Source organism: Myxine glutinosa, chromosome 11 (genome assembly GCF_964187855.1).
Source record: "Myxine glutinosa chromosome 11, kmMyxGlut1.1, whole genome shotgun sequence".
Taxonomy (NCBI): domain Eukaryota; kingdom Metazoa; phylum Chordata; class Myxini; order Myxiniformes; family Myxinidae; genus Myxine; species Myxine glutinosa.
The window spans coordinates 66,674,588-66,692,807 of record NC_136271.1 but is presented as its reverse complement, the minus strand read 5'-3'; the positions used below and the strand labels follow the sequence as shown (position 1 = coordinate 66,692,807).

At 44.6% G+C, this 18,220-nt stretch overlaps 1 protein-coding gene across 1 annotated transcript in view; it reads left to right on the top strand.

Moving 5' to 3' along the window:
- The window catches only part of LOC137436734 (calpain-3), a 129,631-nt gene that overhangs the window by 11,494 nt on the left and 99,917 nt on the right, over positions 1 to 18,220 (top strand). Inside the window, exons 3-4 of the mRNA XM_068130779.2 lie at positions 4,107 to 4,176; positions 17,398 to 17,516. Of these exons, the coding sequence (XP_067986880.2) occupies positions 4,107 to 4,176; positions 17,398 to 17,516 (189 nt within the window). The remainder of the gene's footprint in view (positions 1 to 4,106; positions 4,177 to 17,397; positions 17,517 to 18,220) is intronic.

The window sequence follows — 18,220 nt, the reverse complement described above, 5'->3', positions numbered from 1 at the left end:
CCGAAGACTTTAAAAATGGTACATGTTCCTTGCTTGACGTTCAGCATTTAAAAGGATAGAGCATGGACAAACAACCCTGGGAAGGCAATGGCAAACCACCCAGTGTAACCCTTGCCAAGAAACTGCTTCGGCAGCATCAACCCTCTTTAAAGAGTATATTTAAAAAACAAAAAAAAACCTTTAGAGGTCATTTTTCCCCGCAAAGCGGGGGTGGCCTTTTTCGGGAACCGTGGTTGTTGTTGTTTTTTCGGTCCCCTATTTGAAGCAATGTTTTACGGCCGGATGCCCTTCCTGACGCCAACCCTTTTTGCCGCCTTCAACGACAAACAGGGAATTACCAGTGAACTGGTCCTCAATTAGCCGACCTCTGAAAGATGACAGGCTGAGTCAACCCCCCTGGCGTTAATTCAGCGATCGAACGGGATTCGAGGGTATGAGCGGGGGTATGAGAGAATTACTAAATAGGACATATAGCAATTAGCATGCAAATGTACTGAAACTGAAAATGAATTTTAATGTAAATTATGAAATCTGAAATAATTTAAAATAAACAAGTCAGGAGACGACGATGGTTAACGAGCGATCGGTATTCAATGACAACGGACGGACTATAACCGAAACAGGCCCGGACAGGCCAGGCCCGGAAATGTCAAAACGAAGGTTACTGACCTTGAAATGAGATAGAAAATAATGTATAATCAGTTATGAGGTTAGTTAGCTGCACAATACCGAAAATTCGGTGGAAAATGAAATGAAAAAAAAAAAAAGACAAATTAAAAATCGAGGTCCGTGGGGCTAGACACATACCATTGGCCAAACCAAATATCGAAACCCCTGTCAGATTCCACCAAACCCCTCGGAGAAGGTGTAGCTTGAACTCGATTACCCCCTAAAAAGACATCTTTTTCGGGCGTGGCTCCGCCCACAATGGGCGCAATACGCCCACCCGAGGCAGGACACAACTAGATCATGATATCAACCTCCCACCCAAGTTTCATCAAGATCGGATGATATCATCGGGTAGTTATGCTGCGGACAGACACACACAGACACACAGACAGACGCACACACATGACGAATACAGTGGTCACTTGATAACTCGTGAACCAATTATCCAAATATATATGAAAGTTAAGTGTTATGAGCAGCTATTTGTCGCCCAAAATGTATGAGCAACATAATACAGGTGAGCATCACTATTTACAATGAATTGATGGTCATGGTGAAATTTAAACCGAAGCTGTGCTGTGGATGTCCACACTTGGAAATCATTACCCTGCACTCACGAAGCGAAAAGCAGGGTTAGGCATTCGGGTACGTACATACGTGTCTACATTTTTAAAATACATTTTCTCGCCAACTGTTGGTCTGATTGACACAAAAGTTTACCATAGGAGCACCTCCGCCTTAAGAAATTATTATTCATAATTATGACGTCATAGATCACGTGATATGGGCACCCTCTTGAAAAGACCTTGCACCTTCTGAAACCGCTCCATGGAAAAAAATTAAACAAGGTCATTGTCAAGTACTCCCCATGGGGAATAAGATATGCTAATGATGGACACGAAATTCTCACCATTGGAGGGCCTCATGTCGAATATTTTAATGATAATTATGACGTCTTAGGTCACGTGATTCATGCGCCATCTTGGAAAAACCAAAAAATGTTGCTCCTCGACATCTCCATAACAGCTCGATGGGAAAAATTGAAACGTGGCTCATTGTAAAGGACTCCCCATGGGGAATAACTGTCGGTAACGATGACGTCATTTGACGTTAATTATGACGTCAAAATTCAACAGGGAAAACGATTAGTTTGTGTAGTTTGAAATTTATTCAGCGTGATCGACATAATAATTATATTGGAGAATATAAATTTATGATGTCATCACTCACGTGGTCTCACAGTCATATTGGATCAGAGAAAAAAAAAAAAATTCAAAAACAAAAGAGTTGCCTTACCACAAGTTGACTGCACAGGGTTAGTATTCTATGAATACCATCTAGTAAACTAGTTGGTCAGTGCAGACAAATCGGTTGAAACTTGAAGAAATCATCATATAATAATTGCTGCACGGCATGAGCTTTGGCAGTCTGCAATTGCAGTTCATATAATTTATACGTGTGTGTGTGTGTGTGTGTGTGTGTGTGTGTGTGTGTTTGTGTGTGTGTGTAAGTGTATGAATGTGTGTGTGTGTTTGTGTGTGTAAGTGTATGAATGTCTGTGTTGTACTTGATCGTTGCTCTTTTTAAACACTCTAGGGCTGAATGTTAACAAACCTCTTGGTTTCATAATTTTCTAGCAGGAATTTCCGATCTGTCCAAAGGAAACGAGAGCATGAAAGTAAAGTAATGACCATGAAACATGTTCAGCACTGTTTATCTTGCTGCCAGCGGATTTGCCTTCCTTTTTCCCTTTGAGTGAAAGGCTATTTTGGATGAAAAACAATCGTTTGGTAAACTCTTTCTTTTGTCTGTCTGTCACAGTGCGAATCCTGTGAATTGATGTTTGGATGGTGGAAATATTTGTCCATGGTTTTTTTTTTTTCATTCCTCATTTGTTATATTTTAGCTCACCTGGAACGAAGTTCAGGTGAGCTTCTGCGATGGCGCGTTGTCCGTCCGTCAGTCCGTAAACACTTGCATCTTCTTCTCCGAAACCGCTAAAGGGATTGTGACCAAATTTGGCACAAATGATATTTGTTGTGTTGTGACTAAAGTTTATTCACGGCATTAAAAAAATTGTGGCCTAAGGATGTTTACCAGTGGTCAAAGGGGATCCAGGTTTGACCCCCCTCCCCCCTCCCCCCAAAATAGGAATTTGCTTTTTCCTCTGAAACTACACACACAATTTCGATGAAACTTCACCACAACCTTCATCACCCGTGATGTACCAATGTTTGTTCAAGGCATTAGAAAAATTGGGGTCTGAGGAGGTATACTGGGTTGAGGGGGGCGGGGGGATGAGGAGGGGTAGTTGTCCCCCAAAATAGATATTTACCCTCACAGGAGGAGAGGGTATTGCATTTTGGTTTGTTTGTCTGTCTGTTTGTCTGCACAGAATAAATATGATTTTCTCGGCAACCGTTGGTTCAACTGACAGGAAATTTCCACGATATGTGCAACTCCACCTGTAGAATTGTTTAATTATAATTATGACGTCATTGGTCACGTGGTATTGGCGCCATTTTGGAAAAAACCTAAAACTTTTGCACCTCTATATCTCAGAAAGAGCCACATAGAAAAAATGGAGACACGGCTCATTGTAAAGAACTCTCCATGGGGAATAAAATATGTTAATGATGATGCCTCCATTGTGAATGATGATGCCTCCATTGTGACGTCATAATTCGACAAGTATAAAACTTCATCTGATCAGGATGAAATTTCTTGAGCATTATCTCAAGTATCATTGGTGGAGGTGGAGAAAAAACCATGAAAAAACCATGAAAAAAACAAAAAACCACCATAAATTGGTGGAGGAAAAAAAAAACCATGACTCCATCAGTCACGTGGTTCAGCCGCCATATTTGTTTTAACACAAAAGCCTTAAAAACCACTAAAAGCACGTACTGGTGAAAAACACGTCTCTTTCTTGTTAGCATTTGAGTTCTGGTCATCAACCTTTCAACAAACCCTTATGAGAATATGGAAAATAATTATTATTATAGAAATTAAAAAGACGACAACGAAGAAAATAATAATAATAATAATAATAATACATGAAAACATTAATAATTGGATCACAGTAAGTACAAATGCACAGCTAGTATAAATAGGCCTTAATAGGCCGTCCGCCATGCAGAGTGAGCCGGCCAGTTTTTGTAATGGCTTCCGTGTTTCTTTATATACCATTTGAGTTTTTCTCATCAAATTTTAAACATAGCTTTTTTGAGAATATTTAGATTTTAGAACAACAATTGATACATTTTACATTTTAAAAACTGTTGTTTTCATCAAATGTATTTCGAGTACAAAGTGGATGCGGGGACTGGAGTTGCATTTTGGGATGCTTTCTCATTTGACTTGTGGACTTGTTCATTTTCTAAGTGATTAAACTTCAATCTTCCTTTCACATTATTTTTCCTGCACTTTTCCGACAGGAGATCTGTAAAAATCCACGTTTCGTTGTGGATGGTTGTCACCGCACCGATATCCTTCAAGGAGAACTGGGTAAGGAAACAATCTGGCATAACTGCTTATGATATTTGCAGCTGCTTTTACTTTTACTGTCTCGCTCTTTTATCCCCAAACCGACGAGTTAAAGTCAGATTGATGGTTGCCCACTTTCTTGGTAATGACCAACTTTAATCCATCTTGCTGTCCTTTACATTTTGGAATCACCCGGCTGTTTTCTTTGGAATGCTGGCATTTTTCTCTAAGCTTCTGTTCAAATGTCTCAGAATGTTGCTGTTTTGAATGCAAAATATTCCCTCCACTTCCAGATTTCAATCAAAATGATCACAACTGTTACCTGGAATTTGTAAGTCAGATCACAACTGGCAGGTCATGACAATAACACTGGCAGGTCATGAACCTGTTGCTCTCGTTTGGGGAGAATCAACTAGAGAACGGTGCAGGAGATTACAATGGAATCTGCAAATTTGTATCTTGACCCACAAGCATAACATCTTACTTCATCCCATCATGTTTTTTATGACCACCTGACTGCAACCTGCATAAATATCTGGCCAGTTTTCTTTAATGCAGTCTTTGCAGAACCAGATGACTTGTCAGCAATAATGTGCTTGCTGATTAGGTGACAGAGCTTGTGGTTGAAGCTGATGAAGCCATTGGTTCATTTTGTTGGGGAAGCCTTAATGGTTAAGGTGGCTGCCTTATGATCCTAGGGTCTTCAGTCCAAGCCCCTGTCATGCCATTGAATTATCGCCAGGCAGGTCGACTCAGCCTGTCATCTTTCTGAGGTCGGAAAAATGAGTACCAGCTAGCTGGTAAAGGGGCACTGCATCAGCGTCACAGCTGCACCCCAGAAAATGCAGCCAAGCAGCCACTGGCTGCTGCACACAAATGAATTAAAAAAATTTGATGGGGAAGCTTGTGGTGGTACATCATCGTGACCTTACCATCGTTACCTCCACCACCAAAGTTAGGCAGAGGTTGTTTTCACCCAAGCTGTCTGTCTGTGAGCACAGGGTATCTCAAAAAGGTTATCGACAGATGCAGACGAAACTTTGTGGACAGGTTGGGTGTGTGACATAGATTAACTGACTATATTTGGTGAAGATCCGGATATTAGAACTTTCAAAGTGATTTTTCACCATTGAGAGTTTGAGCCAAAAACGATGTATAGCGCATGGTATTTCAAAAGATTGTGGAAGGATTATGACAAAACTTGCTGGATGATTCGGGACAAGTCACAAGAACAAGCCGATTAGATTTTGGTTCAGGTCCGGATGCATTCCTGGCCTATCCGTGGGATACAAAACGTAAACTGTTCAGCCTTGTAGAGGTATGCTTTCTACCGAGTGTCGTTCTAGTTTTGTTTTTACACAGGAGCAAGCCTCATGGAAGAGGAAGGTAGAACTGACCATGGGACTAACTCAAGGGAATGAACAAAAACAGGAAAATGGGAGAGGGAAAGGGGGCGAAGTCAGGTTAATGGGGATAATAAAGATCATGGGTCAGAATTTTGGATGAGAAGAACTATATATATATATATATATATACAACAACAACAACATGCATTTTAAGGCCATTTTCCCTGCTAGAGCGGGGGTTAGCCTTGCGGTCCCCATGACAATCTCCTCCATTTTGCCCTATTTTCTGCATCTCCCCTTGTTGACCCCCTTGCCCGCATTTCTTCTTCCACCATCTTTAGCCAAGTCTTTCTCGGTCTTCCCCGTCCTCTACTTCCCTCTACATTAATTTCCATCACTCTTCTCAACCAGTCACTTCATCCTTCCTCAACACATGACCAAACCATCTCAACCTGTTCCTCTTCACAGCATCAATCACAGGCTCTATTCTCATCATCTTTCGCAATTCATCATTTGTCTTCCTCTCTCTCAACGATACTCCGCACATCCATCAAACCATTCGCATTTCCACCCTTTCCAGCCTTCGTTGCTGCTCTATGTTCATTACCCATGTCTCACTCCCATAAATCACAACACTTCTCACACATGCAGCATACACCTTTCCCTTCAGCTTCAGCGACACTCTCCCCCTCATCAGCACGCCACTCAGTTCCCGAAACTTCTTCCATGCACATCTCACTCGAGCAACCGTTGCCGAGTCTGATCCACCTTCTCCATTCAGCATGTCTCCGAGGTAGCAAAATGTTTTCACACCTTCCAGCTTCATGCCATCTCCAAGATCCAACTCAACATTTCCTCCATCTGCAGCTCCCTCTGTGCACACCTTACATTTGAATGTAGCTGCCACACTGGTAAATGACCCTCTCAGACCACTACATTTTTGATGAACCCACTCAGCGCACATTGTACATTGAATGGAGTTCACTCCGACACCCTTCCTGCACACAGCACACGGCCACTTCCCAGTTCTTTCCACCTCACCACATGCTTTACCACTTGCCATCACCTTCATCTTTCCGATATTCACCTTCAGACCTTTTGTCTCCATACATTCCTTCCACTTGTTCATCTTTTCCTTCAGTCCATCCATACTTTCCGCAATCAACATCAGATCATCTGCATACAACAACTCCCGTGGTAAACCCTCCTTTACGTTCTGAGCCAGCACCTCCATCACAGCTACAAATAGTAGTGGACTTAGTACCGACCACTGATGCACTCCCACCTTCACCTCAAACTCACCACTGTTCCCGTCCTTTGTCCTTACAGCTGTGCGCGCTCTTTTGTACATTGCCATCACTACTCTGATCAACCATTCCTCCACTCCTAACTTCCTCAATGCCCATGTCAATACTTTGCGTGGAACCCTATCGAATGCTTTCTCCAGATCAACAAACCCAAAAAACAACTTCTTCCTCTTCTCCATGTACTTCTCCTGCAACTGCCTCACAATGAAATGCGCGTCTGTCATTCCTCTTCCTGGCATAAATCCAAACTGCATTTCGTCGATCTTCACTTTCTTCCTTATCCTCCTCTCCAACACCCTTTCCAATACCTTCATTCCATGCTCCAATAACTTTATCGCACGGTACGAGCCACACTCCAGAGGGTCACCTTTCCCCTTGTATAGAGGGACGAGGGTACTCAGTTCCCAATCCACTGGAATGCGGCCTTCTTTCACCACCAGATTACAGATCTCTGTCATTCTCTTCACACCCGAACTTCCTGCTGCCTTCAACATATCTCCCACAACTCCCGTCGGCCCTCCCGCTTTTCCACTCTTCATTGCTTTTATCGCTTCCTCAACTCCCTTCTCAGTTATCTTCTCTGCCGGTCCTAAAACTGGGTTCCTCTCGATGTTGCCATCCCATTCATTCTCTGTATTCAACAGCATTTCCATATATCTTTTCCATCTTCCTTTAATTCCATCTGGGTCGACAACGATTTGTCCCACTTCATCCTTCAAGCAACTCACCCCCATCACATCACACCTCTCTTTCGCTATGTGCTTTGCAATCCTGAATACTGCTTTCTGACCCTCTTCCGAATCCAAGCGTTCTCCGAACATTTTCCTACATGCCTCCTGCGCCTTTGCTACCTCTTTCTTTGCAGCCTTCCTGGCTGCCTTATAACTTTCATGCTCTGCTGTTTCTGCTCCCGTACCCTTCGCCTTCTGCCACTCCTTGAACTTCTTCCTCTTCTCGTCAATCCTCTTTCCAACTTCATCATCCCACCACCATGTTTCCGAGTGCCTCGCTGGTCCTTTTGTCCATCCACATACCTCACCAACGGCTCCCAACAGACTAGCTTTCATTGACATCCAACGACTTTCAAGCTCAACCACATCATCCTCCACCCTACTCAGCCTCTCTTTTAATGCCTCCCTTACTGTCACCTCTTTCAACCTCCACACCTTCATTCTTGGTTGGTACTTCACCCGCCGAGCTTTCCTCGCACCTTTCACCCTTATGTCGCAGACAACCAAGTGGTGCTGTGAAACAGCCTCCTCCCCCGGGATCACCTTTGTGTCCCGGAGGTGCCCCCTATCTCGCCTACGCACCATCAGGTAGTCAACGGTTGTCGTCGACCCACCTGACGTGTATGTAACAAGCTTATTATCCTCTTTCTGGAACTGAGTATTACAAATCAACAAATCAGCTCCATCAGCAAACTCCAAAATCCTTTCACCTTCTCCATTTCTCACACCATATCCGTAACCCCCATGAACTCCCTCAAAACCATCCATACTCCTTCCCACATGTCCATTCAGGTCTCCTCCCACCACAACAACGTCCTCATCTTTCACGTTTTCCATCAGCTTCTCTATCGCTCACCAGAACTTGTCCTTCTCTTCATTGCTTCGACCAACCTGCGGAGCATATCCCGAGATGACGTTCACCAAGAGCTTTCCAATCATCATTTTCACCATCATCAACCTATCACTCACTCTAGTCACACTCACAACACTGTCTACAAACTCCTCAGAAAACAGGACACCAACACCATTCACGCCCTCCGGGCACCCTTGCCACACAAACTTGTATTTCTGTCCCTGCCTACCCTTCACCATTCTCACACCACTTCCCTTCCATCTCGTCTCTTGCACACAACATATGTCCACTCTTCTTCTGACCAATACTTCCACCACTTCTCCTGATCTCCCTGTCATTGTCCCTACATTCCATGTCCCAAACCTCAGAAACTGATCTCCACTTTGGGCTGCACCCTGCCCATATGTAGTTGTAATTGTCATGGTTCTCTTTTTGAGGCAATGTTTATATGGCCGGATGCCCTTCCTGACGACAACCCTCTTAGTCGTCTCTTACGACACGCAGGGATACGGTGTACCTATTCTGACCAGGGTACACACTCGGAAACGTTTAAAACATGGAAATTCTAGCGGGGGGGGGGGGGGGGGCGGCGGCGTCAGCATCACAGCTGCGGTTTAAACATATTCCATATCTATATATATAAAGTAGAGTTGGCCTCTGTGTCTGTATCCTGATCTATCTACGATCTCTAAGATCTCGAGAACCCGTGGACGGATTTGCGAGCGGAAAGTACTGTTCGACTCGGGATGGTCCCAGGAATGTCACGGAGACATAAACATTTAAAAAATTTCGGGTTTTAAAATTAGCGTATTATTAGCACTAGCAGAAGAGAGAGGGATTCGAAGGGAGGGAGCGCAGCGCTTCTAGCGCTTCTGACTACAGCACACCTTAAAATTAAAAAAACTTCGGGTTTTAAAATTAGTGTGTTACGCGTAATTAGCGCTAGCAGAAGAGGGAGGGAATCTAAGGGAGGGAGCGCAGTGCTCCCTCCAGCGCTTCTGTTAGCGTAATTAGCGTATTTCGGAACGTTAATTTTTCAACTTCATTATTCGGAATCAGTACGTCCCAGAGAACCTTCGTAACGTTAATTTTTCAACTTCATCCGATTGACATGGGACCAACGGCATGTGACAAAGAGTGAAACATACAGGCTACATTTATTTGACGACAATGAGTTCCGACTTCCGACCTCGGTGGGATGACAGGCTGAGTCAACCCCCCTGGTGTGAAGGGGGAGGAGGAGGGGAGGGGGAAGAGAAGGGGAGGGGAACGAGGGGGAAGGGGATGGGAGGGGGGAGGGGGGAGGGGGAAGGGGGAGGGGGAGGGGGGAAGGGGGAGGGGAGGGGGGGGGAGGGGAAAGGGGGGGGAGGGGGGAGGGGAGGGGCCCTTCTTCCCCTGGGCACCCCCGCACCCTTCCCTCCCCCCCCTCCCCTCCCCCCCTCCCCCCCCTTCCCCCCTCCCCCCCCATTCCCCTCCCCTCCTCTTCCCCCTCCCCTCCTCCTCCCCCGCTTCCCCCTCCCCCCCTCCCCCCCCCGTTCCCCTCCCCTCCTCTTCCCCCTCCCCTCCTCCTCCCACTCCCGTGCAAAGCCGGGTACCTCTGCTAGTATATATATATATATAGATAGATAGATAGATAGATAGACAGATAGATATAGATATACAGTCGTGGCCAAATATATTGGCATCCTTGCACTTTTTTCAAATAGCTCACAATCTTCTCTAAAAAGAAGTTGAAATTGACAAAAGTATTTGGTCTCCACAATTCTTTATTTCACTGTTAATATTACAGAACCTTTCTTTTTGATTCATAATTTAATATATCCTTTTAAATCAGAGAATAAAAAAAATGGCATTGACCAAATTATTGACACCCTCCACTTAATAGTTGGTAGCACAGACGTTGGACAAAATAACTGCAATCAAGCGCTTCCTATAGCCATGAATGAGCTTCCTCCACCTCTCTACTGGCAGTTTGGCCCACTCTTCTTGTGGAAACTGCTCCAGTTCTCCCAGATTTGAAGGGTGCCTTCTCCCAACTGCTGTTTTCAGATCTCCCCACAGGTGTTCAATGGGATTTAGATCTGCACTCATTGCTGGCCACTTCAGAACAGACCAGCATTTTGTCTTGAACCATTCCTGGGTGCTTTTTGAAGTGTGTTTGGGGTCATTGTCCTGCTGCAAGACCCATGACCTTCGATGGAGACCCAGCTTTCTGACACTAGGTTGAACATTGCGCTCCAAAATGCCTTGGTAATTTCCTGATTTAATGACGCCATGCACACATTCAAGACACCCAGTGCCAGAGGCAGCACAGCAACCCCAAAACATCACTGAACCTCCTCCATGTTTGACTGTAAGGAAGGTGTTCTTTTCTTTGAAAGGCTTCATTTTGTTTTCTGTAAACATAGAGATGATGTGCTTTACTAAAAAGCTCTAATTTGGTCTCATCTGTCCACAGGTCATTCTCTGAGATGGATTATGGCTTGTTCAGGTGTGTTTTGGCAAACTCCAGTCGGGCTATGTCTCTCTCCTCTGAGCCTGGGTCTCCTACCATAGAACCCCCTGTCATTGGGTTGGTGACGGATGGTGCGAGTTGAAACTGTGGTACCTTGTGTCTGATGTTCAGCTTGAATCTGTTTGGCAGTTGATCCAGGTGCTTTCTCCACCATTCGAGCAATCCTTCGTTGCAATCTACGATCAAGTTTTCTCTTGCGGCTACGTCCAGGGAGGTTGGCTACAATGCCATGAGCCTTAAACTTCCTGATAACATTGCGTACGGTGGACACAGGATCCTGATAACATTGCGTACGGTGGACACAGGAACATCAAGGTCTCTGGAGATGGACTTGTCGCCTTGAGATTGTCCATGCTTGGCTACAATCTTGAGTCTGACCTCCTCAGACAATTCTCCAGTTTTTCTTTTTTTCTTTATGCTCATTGTGTTACACACAGAGACACAAAACACCAGAATGACTCCTTTTCTCTATTCAAACTGGTTGAATGAGTGATTTTATATTGCAGGCACCTGAAACTCACCATAGGTGAGTTCAATTCCAAAGTAAAGGAGAATCACCTGCTTGAAATCCAATTATTTCTAACAACTTCTGAAAGGTGCCAATAACATTGTCCGGGTGTTTTTATGATTTATATGTGGAATAGCTAAGATTTAGTATTTTTCGGCTTTTTTGTTTTGTTCCACTGCAACCAAAGAAATACAAGTGTGGATACCAAAATATTTTTTGATTCCAACAATTTTCTGGAAGAAATATGTGCATTATTTGAAAAAAGTGCAACGGTGCTAATATTTTTGGCCACGACTGTATATATACATCTATATATATATACTAGCAGAAGTACCCGGCATTGCCGGGCGGGGGAAGGGAGGGGAGGGGGAAGTGGAGGGGAGGGGAACGGGGGGGGAGGGGAGGAGAGGGGTGGGGAGGGGAGGAGAGGGTGGGGGAGGGGAGAAGAGGGGGGGAGGGGAGAAGAGGGGGTAGGGGAGAAGAGGGGGGATGGGGAGGGGGAGGATGGGGTAGGGGGAGGGGGAGGGGAGGGGGGAGTGAGGGTGAGGGGGAAGGGGAGGGGGAAGGGGAAGGGGGAAGGGGGAGGGAGGGGGAGGGGGAGGGGGAGTGGGGAGGAGGGGGAGTGGAGGGTGAGGGGAAGGGGAGGGGAAGGAGAGGGGGAGGGGGGAGGGGGAAGGGGAGGGGGGAGGGGAGGGGGGAGTCAAGTCGGAAGTCATTGTCGTCAATTGAATGTCGCATTATTTTTTATTCCCTGTCAAATGGCATTGGTCCCGCATTCCGAACCCGGAAGTCGGAAGTCATTGTCGTCAAAGTTGAAAAATTAACGTTACGAAATACGCTGATGACGTCATAATTTTAAAACCCGAAGGTTTTTAAACATTTAAGGTGTGCTGTAGTTTCTCTGGGACGTACTGATTCCGAATATGAAGTTGAAAATTAACGTTCCGAAATACGCTGATGACGTCATAATTTTAAAACGCGAAGTGTTTTTAATTTTAAGGTGTGCTGTAGTTGCTCTGAGACGTATTGATTCCGAATATGCCTTTGGTTTTGCTCTGCGATGAGTAGTTCTCGAGTTATAAGAGGACAAAAAAACAAACATACTTTACTGCTTTATATATACTGTATAGATAAACTAGCTGAATGCACCCGGCGTTGCCCGGGTTCTTTTTGAATGAATTTAATCTTCTGCACATAGGTCTGACGCGAGCCCAGTATCAGTTAGTGCTCAACGATCCCTTGTTCTTTCTTCTGTCGGGCCCCACGAGAGAGAATTTTGAAAGCATGTGTTGCAATCAGTCAGATATTCCTATTAAGTGCATAAGTTGTAGGCCTACTTCTAGATAATTTGAAAGAAGAAGAAGATTTATTGCGAAATGGGCCCAGCCCGGCCTCGCCGCCTAGCCTATAAACTTCCCGGGGCCCGTCCAGACATTTTTTTGTGTTAGAGGTTTCCTCCAATCTTTCACCGTTCAGGAGATTAGCGCATGCAGACAAACAACCAAACACTTTCTTTTATATATATAGAAGATAGATAAGATATATAAGAAGAAGATATATATATATATATATATCGGAGCGGACGCTGGATCAGCACTTCACTGCGTCCTTGGACAACTCTTTAGCACCATCCGAACACACCTCACTGTGTGTGCTGCGGAATAAGGTGTTTTTACGGCTGCCGGAGTGCGAATCATGCCACCGACCTCCTTGAGAGAGGGCCCAGCACCCTGTTAATCATTTCGCCGACCTGGGGGGGATGACAGGCTGAGTCAACCCCACCTGGTATTAATTCAACAGCTGAACAGGATTCGAACTCAGGACCATCGGATCCCAAGCCCGCCGCCCTAACCATTGGGCCAACACCAGGTATGACAATAAATGGGCTTGCACTTCTTCCTTGGAAGGTGGTTCCATAGACGGAAGAAGCAAAGAATAAACGAGAGCTCTCAGAACAATGTTGGAGAGTTTATGGTGGAAATCGGAGACCACCGACGTTCCTGTGATGTGAGACAACAGAACCCGTGCTTCGGTCTCGTTTTGCCAATGGCAACAGTCAGGCAGCATCTGATGGAGGACAACACGGGGGAAGAAGGGATGCAGAACCTCATCAATGTGGTCCATGCAGTTGTGACCTGCAAATACTCTCCTAGGATTGCACATACTTTCTTTATACGGATGAGCATTCCAGGCAGTACTTTGCCATTAACATGAGGTCAGCAGTATCTGCCATGGTTACCAATTTTAGGTAGGTAATGGAATGGTTACCTTGCCCACCCCCATCGAGTTGCCGTAATATTTGTTCCGTTATGTCTACGAGGCCTTTTCCATTTTGCACCCGGGTGCTGCATAGCAGTGTTGATGCCGTGCTCGAGTCGATCAAATCGTTGGGGAGCCGGATGTATCACTTGTCTTCTTGGTATGATGGTATTTGTTTCCTTCTTTCAAATCCTCGATGTATAAGTATCAAACGCATACCAGTTGCCATGTTAATCTTTTTAAAATCACACAAGTGCACAGTGCTCTACACGCTTGAGCCAATGGCAAGAAACGTTTGATGTCGTCATTTTTTTTGTAACACAAACAAAAACAAAGCACATTTTGTACTTGAGGGAAGGAGGCCTGATGATGATTGTGCAGAAAAATCACATGCTTGCTTCTTTCCGTGAATAAAACATAATGTAATGGAACATGTCTTTCAATCCTGACAAATCTCACACTCTTACGATATCTCTCCGAAAAGACCGGCTGGATAACCCTCCCATCTACTTTCTGAACAATCCTCTCCAAGAAGTTCTGTCACTCAAGCTTTTGGGTCTCACTATCTGCCATGATCTTTCCTGGGAAAACCACATTTCCAAGCTGGCCTCCAAAGCCAGTCCCCGACTGGGCATCCTACGTCGTGCGAAGTCCTTCCTTGGCACACCTGAGCTCCTCACCACATACAAGGCTTTCATCCGCAGCTCAATGGAATACTGCTCTCCCCTCTGGGGCGGTGCTCCTGCCTCACACCTAGCTCGGCTTCACGCTGTAGAAACCAAAGCTTTCAGGATCATTGGAATCTCCCACGATGAAGCTGATTCTGAAGGCCTTTCTCTCTCACCGCAGGCAGGTTGGTGGTCTTTCTATCTTCTGCCGACTCCTCTCCAGCCTTGCTCCCCCTGCTCTGTCTGTGCTCTGTTCCCCAAATATTCCTGCAGGACACACAAGATCTGCCAGCAACCCTCTTCTGGTGAAACTTCCAAAATCAAGACTCTCTGCTCACCTTCACTCTTTAATTCCTCTTTTTTCCTGGCTCTGGAACAAACTCCCTCACTCTCTTCAATCCATCTCCTCCCTCCAAGTGTTCAAAACAGCTGTTCACCACCATCTCTTATCTTCCCCCATCCAAAATCTTGATCTTTTCTAACCCCGTTAATACACCCCAAATCCACCTCTTTCAATCTCCAACTTCTTTATTGAAAGTCTTTGTAAGTGTCCATCTTGTTTATCCCGTGCACCCCACCCCAGCCATCTCCATTTCCACAGATCTCCCGATGTCTCGGTTCTTTACTGTTGTGGTGCTTCCCTCTCTCTCCTCCTCATCTCACACAATCTTTATTATCGACTATATAAGAGAGATGTTGATCTGTGAGTGTCGCCATTTTTCTCAGAGATGGCTGAACGGATCTTCGTCAAACTTTCAGAGGTTCATCAGTGAGTGCCTGGGAGTGTTTTTGGCAAAAACAAAAAAAAGGTCGTTTTTTTGGATAAAATAAATAAATAAATCGCTCGATAGTGCCTAAGCCCTTTTTATTAATGACAGTTATATACAAGTACTCATTCACATAAATAAATACAAAACAATCACCAGACGTTTCAACACAAATAAATCAAACAATTCCAGAAGTGTACGAAGTTGGTAGTAAGGCTTCTTCTTCTTCCTGATCGGCATCACACTTAACTCAGAAACGTGATGAACGGCACATTCAACAGCATATATTTAACTAAAAGGTGAAATTACATGATTTGACATTTGTGGTGGATTCTGATTTGGATGTAATTGCTTTTACCATACATTTTCTCTCATTTCAAATATGTTAATGTTTCTTTTTCTCTTAAGCAACACTCGGTACTCCAGATATAAACACTTATAGTGGTTTACTCGGGGTACAAATACAAATATAACTTTGTCTGGGGGGTAACATAGGCTATGTGGCCGCAGCCTCATGCGGGGATGTGGAGGACCAGGAGAGGGGCATAAATTATCTATGTGAATGTGTACCGTGTAGCGCCACCTGGTGATGGTGGCAGAGGGTATTACAATTTTTTTTTTACCTGGGCAACACTTTTTTTTTCTTTTTTTTTCTTTTTTTTTTGTATACAAGATCGAGGCTCGTGAAAGAGCGAACATTTATCACACAGAAATACAAACCGACAAACCGACACATAACCGACAAACCGACATAAAACAAATAACATCGGGAGCGGTAGACAAGATGGGGAGAGAGGGGGAAGGACACAAACACAACATTTGAGAGCAGGAACCGAGAGACATGGAGACATCGAGAGATCTGTGGGAGGGAGAGGGCTTTGGGGGGGAGGCATGGGAAAGGGGGTGGGAGAGGCATAAAACATATGGACACTGCCAGGACTACCAGGAAAGAAGTTGGAATTACAAACAAGGTGGATCTGGGGTGAATTAGTGGGGGTAGAAAAGATCAAGGTTTTGGATGGGGGAAGAGGTTTCTGAGGTTAAACACTTGTTAAACTCTGTTAACTCTGGTTAAACTCTGGTTAAACTCTGAGGTTAACACTGAGGTTAAAGCACTCTTTGCACAGGTAACTTCCCTCCTCCCTCCCCCGCCCGGCAACGCCGGGTACTCCTGCTAGTATGTTATGTGTGTTAGCTCTTCCATGAGCGAGCCTCAACATAATATACAAAGCAAAACCGAAAGTCTAACAGCAGCGTAGCCGGGCTTGTAAAATATTATAAACCACAAACACATATGATTAGCTTTTTAAACAGTCACTAATGCTGCTTATAACATTAAACAAACATCCGTGAGGTAACTTTTACTTACAGGACTGAGGGAAGATCTACTGTAATCTATATACCCCACAAGGATTGGGTTAACAACATGCTATCAAAAATCGAGGCAAATTCCTTACTTCTACGGTTGTTATTCCGTACACCGCTCATCATTTCATCATGAACCATACACCGCTTCAATCCATTAACTTTGTATTCACGGCATTGGGATTAAAGTGTTATGGTTATATTTACTATATTATTGTTATTACTATTACGATACTACTGAAACGATACACCACTGTATTAAGAAACCTGGGCTTAATTTGTCCGAAGCATAAAGCCTAAGGCCTATACGGTCCATTTTGTTGCAATAGTCGTAACGCCGATGCTTTCGATATTTGATGATCATTTTAACAATCGGTTTGCTTGTGTTTCACACTGAATGAAAAACGTTAAGGTAGAGCATGGCGATTGTGATATATGACAGGTTCAATGATATGTTTGGCCTGAACGAAATTGGAATCAAAATGGCGTTGTGTGGAGAGGCAGCCGCTGTACCGCCGTAATGACATCAGACGTAATCGCATCACCCTGTCATGTGACCAGATCCACAGCTCTGATTGGTATACGTTTGAGGGGACATACATAACAGACGGACAAACACTGTTCTAGACGGCTTTGCCCTATGGGCTACGCCGTAAAAAAAACCTATGCTATCCGTAACCCGAGCCTCAACTCCAGGCCTTTGAGGCTACACCTTTTTGCATTATGAACATGACATGTCACCACTCAAGCCATGCTTGAGGAATGCACAAACCAAAGCTTGATCAGTTCAACATAATCTGAAGGTGAAAATGTATCATTACACCTATGTAAAATCACCTGCACGCTTATTCCTTTCCAATGCATGGATTTTACTGTCAGTGTGCTCGGTGTGAGTTTTTATTGGAAGGTTGTGGGGGAGGCAGGTGATTGCTGGGTGTTGGCTGCCTTCTCCTGTCTGACGATGAATCAAGAACTTCTTACAAGGGTCGTGCCCACAGACCAGGACTTTGGTGATGGCTATGCTGGGATCTTTCACTTCCAAGTGAGGCAACATATGTGTGGAGCAGTTAGACATACAAACCATATCGCTTTGATGAATTGTAAAACCCTTCCAAGCCTCTTTATTGATAGACTGAAGTGCATGCTTATATTTATTTAAATATGGTATATTATATTTGATTATGTGGAATATCTTCAATTTTTCAATTTGGTTAAAGTTATTTGAACCATTATTTTGTCGTAAGATTCCCCAGGTGAACACCACAGGGATCACGAATGGCCAATAGCGAGCTTTAACTCGGAGGTGACTGATCAAATGCAGATTTTTATTATATGCGGGGAGGAAGAAAGGGGACGGGAGGAAGCTGAAGTGCTTACCTGAGCGATCCCGCCGGGCAGTCTTCAACCTGCAAAACGTAACTCAAACGAAACGGGATTTAAAATGTACAGGGAAAATAACAAAAGGGTTTATTAAAACGGATACCGGGACAAAGAAAAGCGCGATGATAAACTAAATTTCCTATATGGGGCGCTACCGCACACAGAACCAAACACAGACAAAAGAGATGGAAGAACTGGAACATAAATTATGTGTGTGTGCACTTAGCTCCGATCACTGGTGGGTCCCCGTCATGGCCTGCGAACGGGCCCGGGACGCTGGCTACATTGAGCGTGAAGCGCGTGCGTTGGCGGGAACCAGGCCTCGGTGCGCCCTTTCGCGCTGCAGTGCTCGTACACTCGTCCACG